Source organism: Empidonax traillii, unplaced genomic scaffold (genome assembly GCF_003031625.1).
Source record: "Empidonax traillii isolate 1590-97213 ecotype Southwest subspecies unplaced genomic scaffold, ASM303162v1 scaffold442:size488032, whole genome shotgun sequence".
NCBI lineage: Eukaryota > Metazoa > Chordata > Aves > Passeriformes > Tyrannidae > Empidonax > Empidonax traillii.
Window position 1 is genome coordinate 331,075 of NW_020955635.1, and position 13,416 is coordinate 344,490.

Sequence of the window (13,416 nt, forward strand, 5' to 3'; positions counted from 1 at the left end):
GAATTTCCCAAAGCAACCTTCAAAAAGAATTTCAAATTTTTCCACTGCTGCTGAGACCAAGGAGGCACAAACAAATTCCCATAGGAGTGTGACAGGTTTCAAAGTCAAATTGCAGTTCCTCCATCACAATCATATATATACATACCCTTACCAGAAGTTACTCATGGTAAACACACTTCTTGATCAGATCAGATCTGCCCACAGCAGATGCCCACTACTATGTCACTCATATTAGCCTGCTCTTTAGTCACCACCCATAAACTCTCAGATGGTTTCTCATCCAACCCTAGGCAGAGATTCATGCATTCCAGCTGCTCTCACATCAAGGGCAACTCTACCTCCTTTTCTTCCCTGCCTGTCCTTTCTGAAGAGTCTATTTATCCATTGTGGCAATCCTGTCACATGAGGTATCTCACAACATCCCCACGATCTGAAGGTATGTGCTAAACAAAAAGAGAGGCTCCCTTAGGTCTGTGCATTCCCCTTTAAGAATCCCCCCACCACATACTCTCTCTGCAGAAGCTGCTGCCTGCAGAGCCACTCAAAGGCCAATGCACAAGCTGACCGAAGTTTTAGATGCTACAAGAACTGATGCAAAGAAAAGATACTTTTGTAACATCCATAGGGCAGCAATATGTACATGAAATAGCTTCCAAATACACCCAAATACTTAGGGATATGGAATGCATCAATGTAAAAGCAACATTAAACTACAAGGTCAGAAATGTTTGCTGACAGACAGATGAGAAACCACATATGAAGATCCCAGCCACCATGTGAAGAATGGGTTTCATCTTCTCTTCTTCAAATGGCTTTGACACTTTTAACACTATGCATCACACACTTTTGTGTCTGGCTATTTCCTTTAGAAATATGTTCTTGGGGTTTAAGGCAATTTGGTGGAAAGGGGAAGGTAGTTTCCATTTTTGTACCTGGAGAAAGCTTTCCACATATTGCAGCAGATAGACCCCACAGTCGCTGCTGTTATCTTGCTTAGGCACTCTGGGACACAGATCAATCATTGTTGATTTACTGAATTCCCGATGTGTTTTCCGCTTGGCTTCCCATTCCATTTCAAGGTACCTACAAGAGAAAGGAATACTTGAAATACTTGACAAATAGTTCAGCTTTTTGGGGATACCATTCAATATTGTACCAGAGCTGGCCAAAAAGCTAAAATAGTTTTAATCAATTTATTTCACAGAATCTGCCAAAGAACTTTATATACTATTTCCACTATCCAATATTCTACTGCACTCAGAAGCATCTCTACCACATAATAAGCAATATACAAAACAGAAATGGGCATGATATTATTTAAAAACAGTTACTTGTGCTGAGTTTCTTCAAGCTATTAGGATAGCAGAACATTCTTAAATCTTAAGGAATAACTCCAGGAATCATTCCTGGCTATCACACAGATTTTTCCTGGATTAATCCTAGAAGGCCAGGAGTGTTTTTTTAAACCTAAGAAAACCATTAAAAACTCCTCCAAACTCACATGACAAACAACTTCAGTCAGAAATGCACCAATATAACCCTAGTGTACAAGGTATATAAGGACTTGTTGAAAATGTTAAGAGATCTCTTCTTTAATGGTTAGGACTGATATGTTATCAGGCTTTATACTTGTTTAGTACTTGTGCTTCAGTAGCAACTCACTGCCTCCACATTCTGGACTGACTGCTGATTTTAGAGATGGAATTGAGAGCTTAGGGGTCTGATTTTCAAAACTAATGGTTGCCCATATTTTTCTTCTACCTTTAGTCAGACTTGCAAAGGCTCAAGCTTGTGAAAATCAAACCTAAGAGAGATCTTTAGAGAATAATGAATCTATGCATTATGTCAGAACTGGTGTTTGATTTCTAAAAGCCCCAAGTCCTTGCAATTCTGTGAATAAAAATTCATATCCAACACTTAAAACAGCTTTTGGGGAAAATGGTGACTGTGAAAAAGGCAAACATGAAAAAAAAGATGAAGCACACTCCCTAGAAATCGCAAGAACCTATGGCTGTAGACTTTATAATTAATTTGTTTGAGCCTGATCACTGCCCAAAACAGAACAAAAATCAACTCAAGGAAAGAAGGGATCATGGAACCCCTGCACAAATTTTGGCTTCCTGGGTGTAACTGAAAATCAAAGGAATAAGAGGTGTGATTTCCAAACTTCCCTTATCTCACAACTCCATAAATCTCCACTTGTTTTCTAACTTTTTGTGACATCTGTCTAAACTCCAGGTAACCACACTCTCTGGAATTTCAACCTCAGGAACTGTGCAAAGCATTGAGCACGAAAATCTAGATCCCACTGAGATTTTATCCATAAATAAATAAAGATTTGCTATTTCATTCTTCCTCCCAAGACATACATGATAGGGAGTTCTCTGTATTTAGGGAAAAGATGATTTCACAAAAATTTCTGATTGTCATCTAACTCTCTCATACTATTTTGAAGAATTTTCTTTTAGAAAAAGGCAGACTATTTGGCTTACAGATTTTTGTTCCTTTCAGTGAAATGAATACGACAGAGAAGAAAATGAACAATTCTGTTTCAATCCAAATATCTAACAACTTTTTAAAAAGTTGTTGATAGATGTAGAAGTAACAAGGAGCATGTAAAAGTACTGAAACTTTTAGGACATTCTTCCAATACTTACGTACTTATCATATAAAAGATTGAATATATTTTTATTCTCACTTTTCAAAACAAATAATACCATTCCATTCTACCTCACATCAAGCTTTTAGATAGCTTCAATCTACTTTCTACGTTTTTGCACATATATAGGAGTGGATTTAACACTGTAATTCTGTAATTAACCACCATCAAAAAAAATGAACAGCAGCCCTTTGGAAAACCAATCATTTAAGTTTCAAAGTATTAGTTTTAAAAAATGTTTTTCTACCCTTAAAAACACTCTCAATTACTCAACTGGATGAGATAACCTCTTCCACCCCTCAACAACAAAACCCCCTCTACTTCTATTTTTTTTTCCAATTTTAAAACCCGTCCATTTTACAGTTTTTGCATTATATTTTCACTCTAGGACAAAGACAAGCTTTTCATGGAAGCCTCTGTATTGCAGTCATAGCTTTCTTTGTTGTGACTCTTCCTGGATTTTCCTTTAGCATTAGAAATATACACGTTTTTAGAGAAAAGTATTTTGAATCTAGAAATATGACCAGCAGCATCTCTTATTAAAAGGAAGAAACTGTAGTTACTTACTCTCTCAAAACCTGAACTGTTTTCTGCACAGAACCAGCTTTCAAAGAATCTAAGATGAGTATACAAGGCCTGTATATAACAAAAACAAACAAACAAATCACTGTAGTCTTTCATTATCACATTACTGAAGCAAATATTTTATTTGAATAGAGCTTACCAAGAGCATCAATATCTGAACCAGTGTGGTAAAAATGGACAAGTACCTACAGCTGTGGCTTTATGAAAAATAACTAAATTACTGCAGAATTTCTTAATGTAAATTAATGTTACAAAATTAGAAGGAAAACTGAAACATACCTTTTACAAATCTGCCTTTTGGAATTACTTAGGGAGATCTGAGAGAAAAGAAAAGAAAATAATTTTTAAAAAAACTAACAGTAATTATAAACTACCATCTTCATAGACATAAAGGTAGTGAGAGAAGTTCTCATTTCAGGAAGACAGATAAATAATTTTTAAAAACACGTGAAAGTTTAGCAGAGCAACATAGGTAGGCAAAGGAGGACTTAAGGCTAATTAAAAATGCCTTGCACATACTGCAGGCTATGAAAATATTGATAGCTACTGCAAAAACGATGATGCAAAATCACTTGGTCAAGTCTCACAGCCTTCAGAACCAGAGTAATACATTTTCTCTGTCAGTACAAAAAGGTACTTACTTTAGAAATAGCTGAATCTAGAACTGAAGCAGCAGCAGCAATTTCATTGCCACCTAGTACAAAAGAACAAATTAGTAAGTCTTTTAAGAAAATATTTTCTAACCAAAATATTTTTATTTTCAAGTTCCTGGTTATTAGCATTAAAAATATGACAGTGAAGAACTGACTTATAAACTAACTTCGAACATTCGTATCTGAATGTTCAAATAGAGTTACTGAGGGTCTTCCCTCCTGATAAAATTCTTACTGAAATGAAATAACTTTCCAATCATCATTGATTTTACATGTCCCTTCCAGTATTTTTCAGAGTTGCAGATAACCTGCAGTCCTTGCTATGGATGGTAATATGAAAACAAACTACATCAGCCTCGATATCCTAAAAAGTATCTCTTACTTGATTTCCCTCCTTCAAGGATTAAGACACTGTTAGAACTGTATATGGTTTGACATCATTTTCTTCTGGATTACCTACCTTTTGAGAATAAAATTCTGTTGGAATCCATTTCTTCTTCACCCTTGAAGAACACTGAACCAGGTCTAGTGTTCTCACTCTCTGAACGAAGTGGAGACTGGTGAGATAAGGAATTCTGATGGGGACAATCCTCATACACAGCTTCTTCTAACCAAGGGAAACAGATAACTGCAATGTACCAATGAGACCTGCCCAGCAGGGAGGAGACGGGGGAAAAACGTCAAAACTGTGAAACATTTGGTCCTCAAAAGGCTATCAAAAGCTTTTATAATTCTGAGAGCTCATGAGCAAGTGTTCTGTGATATATAACCATCACTGCCATGTTCCTTTATGACATCTCATACCAGTCCTCTCATTCATTTTTTTTATTTTGCATTGTGGCATAACAGTAAAAATCAGTATTGATCTCCTTGGGAAAAACAAACAAATAAACAAACAAAAATGTGTCACAGCAATTTATCAATTTTTGAGCATCCATAAGCATTTTATCTTTAAAACAGACTTCAAAATTACCCATTTCACACCTGTTACTTGCTCAAAATTTTAAGTGTCATGTCCAATGATCCAACCTTACAGCTATAAGTTTTTACCACCAAAACATTCAAATATTTAAATCTTTGACATCAGAAAAAGTGTTGAAAACACACAGACTTACTCCTCATTCACAGGCACAAAGATATAATCTTTACTGAAGATATTTATACGACGAGTCCATGTTCTTACTCTTCTGTGTCTTCTCTGTGCCACTCTGAAGAAATCAAATGACAATTGCTATTTGTTTTTGTTTTATTCAGATAAGGCAAGCACAGGAGTTAGGACTCCTACACCTCCCCAGTCCCTCAATGTGTTTTTCACCTACTCTTGAAATTTCCCCACAGATTAAAAATAAATCAGCACACTATTGAGCCCAAGTGACAAACAAGCCATTTCTGAACGATCTCAAACTCTTCTGGAAAAAAATTACTCGTAGATTTGAATGGATTTCTTGCAGTTATTTATCAACTAATTATTATTTACTACACTAAATGCGAAAATCTCACCTAAACACCAGTCAGTGTAAAAACATATCTATAGTAATTAAAAACATCCATGAATTAAACTTTCCAATGCCACTTTTGAAGGCCTGTCTAAACAGCCTTATCTTTTGAAGGGGAAAAACTAAATGCCTTGCACAGGGTCATTTAGCACACCTGCAGCAAACACAGAAGAGAAAGAGATTCCCTCCAGTCCTGAGATTTAAATGCTAGAGCACATTTCATTTCCAGTTCTACAGACATAAAGCATGAGGAGATGACACTAGGAGAATAAGAAAATTCTGAGAAGAAAACTAAATTTAGATTTTCAGCTTTCTTAGTTTGCACAAGCTGAAATAGAAACCAACATTTCATAGAACTTTGCTCCGAGTTTCTGATAAAAATATCAAATACATAAATAACTGTCCGAAGTAAAGATTAAATCAAGTTAGAGAAAGGTGATAACATTTTTGTTCATATTCAGTATCAATCATGTGTAGATTTTAAGGAAAAACACCAATATGCTTAAATTGTGAGTTACAATATTCAACCACTAATCCTTTGGAGAACACCAATTACTATTTCATGTACTCATCAGTAGGTGATCTGGAGAACAGATAGCCTAAGTGGCATAAATAGATAGCCTCTTTCTGGTTATAATGGTATCTAAAATGAACTTACGAAACTTTGACATCCCCCTCAGAGGTTTTTTCTGTCCTGGTCAGGCACTTATAGAAGAAACTGCTAAAAATGTGTGTACGGTCAGCAAGACGTTTTGGTGCCTTCTCCAACAACAGGTATCTACCAAAGAGAAAAAAAAAAGGAAGTTATTAAATTCCTTTTCTAGAAACTAATATTACAGACAAAAAAATGACAGTCATTTTAATGACTTATCGTACTCAGGTTATAATTACTACCAGTTGTCTTCACAGCCACTAATCATGCCAAACTTGTCTCTGCTCTATTTTAAGTATTCACATGCATGGACATCAGAGTGTACAACAGTCAAGCAACTACTAAGAATGTATTAATTTTTTGTCCAAGATTTGTGCTCCAATATTCAAGTTTCTGAATTTATTTTTAAGGTTAGGTATTTAGCCCTTGCAACTAAGACAGGTTTAAAACCTAACCAAATATAAACTTATGGAGTGCTATACTCCTGCATGTACAACATGCAAAGGTCAGTACAATAAATTGTCTGTTTAACTTTTGCAGGTTAAGCATTGTGGAAGTCAAATATTCTATAAGTACTTATTATTTCACTGTTGATAACTTCACTATAAACATCAGCTTGAGTGTTTATTCTGTCATCCTAGAAGGTCAAAGCTCTCATACTTGCAGTTATCCTACACAGGATGCCTCCAGCTTCACCTGATGACTTAGAAAACAGTCATACATGACAAAGCCTGCAATGCAATGAAAGCTGAGAATGTGGGAAGTCTAACAAATTTTAAAAGCAGAGAAGTTTCTGCAATGATTGCATTAAATTCTTTTATTTAAATCTTTCTTTTCATGTTGAGACGAAGCTACAGCTATTGAGAGGACCATGCTGCATTATTTTTTTCTAGTTTAGAGCAAAATATAAGGAGGTCTGCTGCAAAATCCCATTGAAACACACTGTAACACATCTTCTTTCCCACTCCTCTAGACAAGGCTTCCTATTGCTCCTGCTCCTTCAGTCATCTGGATGCCAAGTAAAAATGGAGTTCTTGCTGACAACCTTCAATGAACCATAATTCTTCTAAGGTCTAAGTCAGCAGAGTGAAAAGAAACCTCAACTTTGGGGAATGGTGGCTACAGTGCCAGTTTTTGAAAAACTGCTTTCACAAGCAACTTTAGCAGGGTGGCATGGAGTAGCTTGGCCAAGCACAACTTCCTCAAGAAGTATTAGCTGTGCTCCTTTCTGCAGGAGATTTGCATCAGGAGAATGCCTGAAATTGAAAAGAATAGCAGAGGATGCTCCACTTCATGCAAACTTAGTAAATAAAACACTCGTGCAGACCATCTACTTTATTCAACTGCCTACTTAACACTGCTCAGTACTTTCTGGTGTGTAAGGTCACCAAGAGGCTTTTTTCCTCCAGTTATTCTGTCTGGATTATATCACAGCCCTTTAAAGGGATATAAAGAATTAAATTAAAACAAATAAAACTGCGAGAATATAAAAAAGCTTTTAGACAAGTCCAACATACAAACTCATCACACACTTTACTTCTGAAATTGTTGTATGGTGTTTAGTGACCAACATTTACAGTAACACTCCAGTCCAGATCAGGCCCCAGGAAGGAGGGTACAAGCAGGACTGTGATTACTTACTTAAGATAGAAATCAATGATGACATCATTGAGAAACTCTCCATACTCTAAGCACTCTAAGTCTTCTCTTGTGACTCCCAGTCCTCCTTTTGCAGGTGGGGGTGGGTAAACAATTAAACTAGAAAACATAAATCAATGTCATAACGGTGACAAACTGTTTTACATGACACTCTTCTTAGTATGGCTGTTTCACATGTAGAAGATTTTCTAGAAAAACCTATTAAAGTAGTAGTTCTCAAAACTGTTGGCTAACTCAAAAGTCCTTTACCATTTCTTCCTCCAGTAGCCAAGTGTTTCAAAAGAAATACTCACTCCAATGCACACTGAAACTTTGAGAAAAACTTTGGAAAGGAGACTATTTTTTACCTGCATCTTGTTTTTCCATTCTTGATAAAAGTAGTTGAGAAATGGCTATATAAAACGTGAAGAAATACCAGGGAACAAATGGTCTGAATAAACAGTCCAACAAGGACTCCAACATTTCCAGGCAGCGAATTTGGGCTTGTAGCATATGTATTTGTAAGTGGTTTAAAACTGCCTGAGTTACTTCTACCACTAGTATTTAAAATGCATGTAAAAGGCTCCAGACTAAAAACCTTATTAGTTAACTGGAACCATAAACTGAGCGTTTTTGCTGTTGAAAAAGCAAAACCAACTGTGATACTGCCAGTAGAAACAGTGACAGCAAAAGGTAAGAGTTCTTAAGAGCAATTTACTCCAGTAATATTTGCTGTACTACAAGTATGAGGACCAAGAGGCAAGTGCAGACAGAACTGAGCACGTGAGTGCTCTCCCAGCATCTTGATACACTAGTGTCTTTTTCCAGCCAAGCTCCTGTACTAACAAGTAAACTGTATGACACATCAGTTATAAAAAGACTGTGACGCAGTGAAAGAAAACAGTTTAGATTTTAAAAAAGGCTCAGCTTAAATCAGCAACAGTTCTGCTAAGATGGACTTAGATGGACACTTACAGAACACACGAGGTCCCTACCCTCCCCATTGATGCAACCATGATGTGACCTTGTAGTCACAGTTCGGGTATTCTTTAATTTCTGTGAGATTTTCTGTCATCCTTTAACACATCCATTCTGTCTGTTAACTATCAGGATGGAAAATTAATAACTACACTTAGACTTGGGGATATTTTAGCTATCTAGAGCAACTTTCACACAACTTCAAAGTCAACTACAGAATGGTAGTTAAGTGAGGGTTTTTATTCCACAACTTATTTATTCAATTTCTTTTATTTTCTCATTTATATGAAATATTACTTACTTCTTAACTGTTCCTGTTTCTCTTACTTCTTTCCATTCTTCATTCAGTGCAGAGGACAAAGAGATAGAATAGCAACCACAATTCTGCTTATTTGCAAGTGCATAACTGGGCCTGACCACTTTTAGTTTTGATTCCTACCAGAAAAAAAAAACACAAACAATAATATTAGTAAAAAGCATTATACAGCTTGGTATATATGTAAAACAGAACACCCAAAATTCAAGCTAAAGCCCACAGGAATAATCTGTATCACTGAAGAGGATTGTTGCTAGACAGCAAAAGGCACCCTTCAGGATTTAGGCAAACGTGCCACTGTTCAGGCAATAAAAAGCAATGAGTCTTTTAAAATGATGACAGGTCTTAGCTCATAATCTCTCCAAAACTGCCCCAAGTATTAGGCAAGTGATAGAGAATTGGTTTTGGAGAAGAAACATGGCCTGAAAGGATGGAGACAAGTATCAGACCGTCTTACTTGGAGCTGTGTGTGCTTGGAAGGTTTGATAACCCAGCCCTTGAACAATTTGCCTGAAAAATGATACAGATTTGAGCTGGTTGGCTCACTATTTAAGTCCCCAGTTTCATGGACCATATTTATCTGTCGCCTCTGTGCTTTTTACTAGTGGGAACAAACATATGTAATTTCTGAAGTGACAATGATGTGGGATTGGATTTAGACATTTACTCCTCAGAGGGATTAAACCATGACAACACATTAACTTGCACAGACACAAATCCCCAGCAGCCTGAGGAATCATTCAGCATTTCAAGCTGTGGAGACCCCACAAGTACATCTAGAGGTGTCTGGAGAGCAATATACACAGCTCCTCCTCTGCTGCTTTTCCAGCTCAACCTAAAAATGTCTCCACCATTCATTACTTGATTAACTCCCAACTTGCTCCCCCAGAGACACCACAAGGGCAGGATATCCCTGCTCTAAATATACACAACCAGGAGTCAATCTAAAGCATAGGCACTTGCTACTCACTGATGAGGTCTACACACTAACCCTCTGTGGACACAACCTAGTTGACTGCAAATTTTGCAGCAATCACGACTGATTTTTTTTGAGCCATGGATTAAGAAAGAAGGATGATGGAAAATTTACTAGAATGTATGAATGCCAACAGGGGGTGATAAATAAAGCAACACCTACACACTAACCTGAACTGCAGATTCATGAGCATCTGAGGTATTCTTTTTTGGCATATATTGCTTCAGTAGATCCTTATGGCAACTTATGAAAGAGCTTTCTTCAGGAGTAAGATCCTTAAACAAGGGAAATGCTTGCTTCAAGGACAAAATCTCAGCGAGATCTGGTGCTCTGTTCTTCTTGCTCACATTTGTAATCAGTTCAGTCAGTCTGTCTTCTTCCCACTCTGTGAGTGGTTGGGACAATTCAAGAAATACAAATTCACCAGGTTTGGCTGGAAAAAGGAGAGAATGGATAGTATTAGCTATTAGATTATGTGATAAGAACTTGCCTGCACACCCATAAAGGAGCACAAGGAGTCAATGGCAGGCAGGGGAGCCCAAATAATACCCTACCAGGTGCATCACAAGGGCCATCAGCCCACCAAAGGCCCAACTGATAAGCCCAGAGGAGCACAGGGGCAAAATGGCAGGTAGGAACCCAAATTAAGGACTGCGAGGAAGACAAACACAACCTGGGCCTTTCCCAGGGCTGTCCCAAAAAAGTCTCAGCCCGAGGGTCCAGATCTAACACCCACTGAGTCGATGCTAGAGCACTTTCTGAACTGATAAGGGATTGATACTGAACTGTACAGCACACATAACGGGATGCAAGGGAAGAGCATTTTGGGGTTACAAAGGACTTAACATGGGTTGTTTTAGGGAAGAACTAAAGGCAGGCAAAGGGGAGGAAGGCGTGTGGAAAAAGAGAGGGCTGGTCATGCCATGTGCATTGATCAGCACGGCCTCACTTGTCTTCTTATAAAGTCCTTTCTAACACTCCTGGGTGAGGAACTCATCTGACCCCTTTCAGGCTGTCAGATACACCACATCATATTTTCCTCTAATGTTAACACACTAAGAAGGCAGAGCAGAAGGTTTCTTCAACAAGAATGTAAGCAAGGTAAATAAACCTAAAACTAAAAGATGCCTCACAGCCTCAGATTCCACTCATTTCACTGGAAACTGTCTTACAGAAGCTACCAGTAACTTCAATAAACTTACATCAAGTAAAGGTAGCCCTCTGCTAAAATTTCACTCGGTATTTTGCTTCAAACTACTTGCACTCCTTACGTTAAGCTAGCATTACTTAGAATTCTTCTTCATACAGGTGGTGACTATATGGGGAATACATACTATTAAATTTCACACAGACAACTCTGACATCATCATTTTTGTAGATGCTATTTTGCAATGATTTTGCTTACATAAAAACCTGGTGTAATTGTGCCACTCTGAACATATGAGTAAAATTCAGTTTTACAGAGTTTCATGCTAGAAAAACAAGTAGAGTCAGTCCATAATACCCTAAAGAGCCTACTTGGCCTTTAGTGGAAATTTTCTTCAACAATAATGCTATGGCCCAATGCAGTCTTGTGACAGATCAATCTTCACTTGCCAAGCTTTTTGTCTAGCTTATACAATACTCAGCAGTAAGGACAAGTAAAACATCCCATATATTGTAAAGGGAGAGATGCTTTATACACAAGTCTAGTTAAAAGGGTTTTCTCACACAGACTACAATTAGACTGTATGTTGGGGTTTTTCTATTAAATAGCAGTTGGTTTTGAATCGTATCATGTTAGATTTTTTTCTTCCAAATATAAGCATAGCAAGGCATTTTAGAAAAGCAAAACTGACCAAATTATCTTTAAAATGCAATAAGCTTTCTTCCACATTCAAAAAATACAACTGTGAAATAGCCACTTGATTGACGTCCCATAAATTAGACCTTTCCCTTGCTTTTAAGGAAAGAGATTACTCACACGGCTTGCTGATAACTAACTTTCCAAATTGGGTTTCCATGTTTTCTACATAATCCGTAGACAACCAAAGAAAAATGATAGTTGTTGAAGAACAGCCACCATCACTTCTCCACAGGCCAAACCTTCTCAGATCCAGAGTATCCACTGTCAGCTTAAAGTTCTTATTAAGAGCCACTGTAGAGAACAGAATTTAAAAGAACCATATCTTTAACAGCCATAGTCATACATGTTACAGTAATTACATGCTGAGATCTCAGTATGACCAGAGTGCATTAACACAGTACTTAGAGATTTTATTCCAAGTATTACATAAAATACTGAGAACTCAACACTGAAATCAGTTACATCAAACTATGTTACACAAAGTTACCAAATTGTAACACCAAAAGCTAAACATCTAAATTTGGAATTCTTCCTGAAAAAAAAAAATTGTTGTTTTTTTTTTTTTTCTAAAAACCACCACAGTTAAACACCTACAAATATATATATATAAAAAATATATATTGAAAATCATGAATTCCTATTGGCTTTTAGTCAATCCCATTCAGAACTGCTGACAAACCTTCTCCTAATACACAAAGAACCATAGAATCAGATGGGTTGGAAAGGACCTCTGAGATCTCAAGTCCAAACCTTGATCCACTACCACCACAGTTACTAGACCATGGCACTAAGTACCACATCCAGTCTCTTCTTAAATACCTCCAGGGACGGAGAATCCACCACCTCCCTGGGCAGTCCCTTCCAATGCCTGACTATCCCCTCTGTAAAGAATTTCTTCCTAATATCCAATCTAAACCTCCCCTGGCAGAGCTTGAGACCCTGTCCTCTTGTCTTACTGATAGCTGCCTGGGAAAAGAGACCAACCTCCATCTGGCTACAACCTCCTCTCAGGGAGTTGTAGAGGGTGGTGAGGTCACCCCTGAGCCTCCTCTTGTCCAGGCTAAACAGCCCCAGCTCCCTCAGCCTCTCCTCATAGGACTTGTGTTCCAGTCCCTTCACCAGCCTCGTTGCTCTTCTCTGGACCCGCTCCAGCACCTCAATGTCCTTCCTGAACTGAGGGGCCCAGAGCTGAACACAATACTCAAGGTGTGGCCTCACCAATGCAGAGTACAGGGGAAGGATCACTTCCCTGCTCCTGCTGGCCACACTGTTCCTGATCCAGGCCAGGATGCCACTGGCCTTCCTGGCCACCTGGGCACACTGCTGGCTCATGTTCAGCCTCCTGTCGATCAGCACCCCCAGGTCCCTTTCTGCCTGGCTGCTCTCCAGCCACTCTGTGCCCAGCCTGTAGCGCTGCAGGGGGTTGTTGTGGCCAAAGTGCAGGACCCGGCACTTGGCCTTGTTGAACTTCATCCCATTGGAGTCAGCCCATCTCTCCAGTCTATCCAGATCCCTCTGCAGAGCCCTCCTGCCTTCCGGCAGGTCGACACTCCCTCCCAACTTGGTGTCATCTGCAAATTTGCTGATGATGGACTCAATCCCCTCATCTAAATCATC

General features: G+C 38.2%; 1 protein-coding gene across 7 annotated transcripts in view; it reads right to left on the reverse strand.

The window, feature by feature from the left end:
• The window catches only part of SENP7 (SUMO specific peptidase 7), a 42,735-nt gene that overhangs the window by 2,250 nt on the left and 27,069 nt on the right, over positions 1-13,416 (reverse strand). For all 7 annotated transcript variants that reach the window (XM_027894758.1, XM_027894763.1, XM_027894759.1 and 4 more), the window contains 11 exons: positions 11,917-12,090; positions 10,124-10,386; positions 8,963-9,096; positions 7,687-7,803; positions 6,052-6,171; positions 5,013-5,105; positions 4,358-4,545; positions 3,886-3,938; positions 3,524-3,561; positions 3,227-3,295; positions 933-1,083 (listed from right to left, as the gene is read on the reverse strand). In XM_027894758.1, coding sequence (XP_027750559.1) covers positions 933-1,083; positions 3,227-3,295; positions 3,524-3,561; positions 3,886-3,938; positions 4,358-4,545; positions 5,013-5,105; positions 6,052-6,171; positions 7,687-7,803; positions 8,963-9,096; positions 10,124-10,386; positions 11,917-12,090 — 1,400 coding nt within the window. The remainder of the gene's footprint in view (positions 1-932; positions 1,084-3,226; positions 3,296-3,523; positions 3,562-3,885; positions 3,939-4,357; positions 4,546-5,012; positions 5,106-6,051; positions 6,172-7,686; positions 7,804-8,962; positions 9,097-10,123; positions 10,387-11,916; positions 12,091-13,416) is intronic.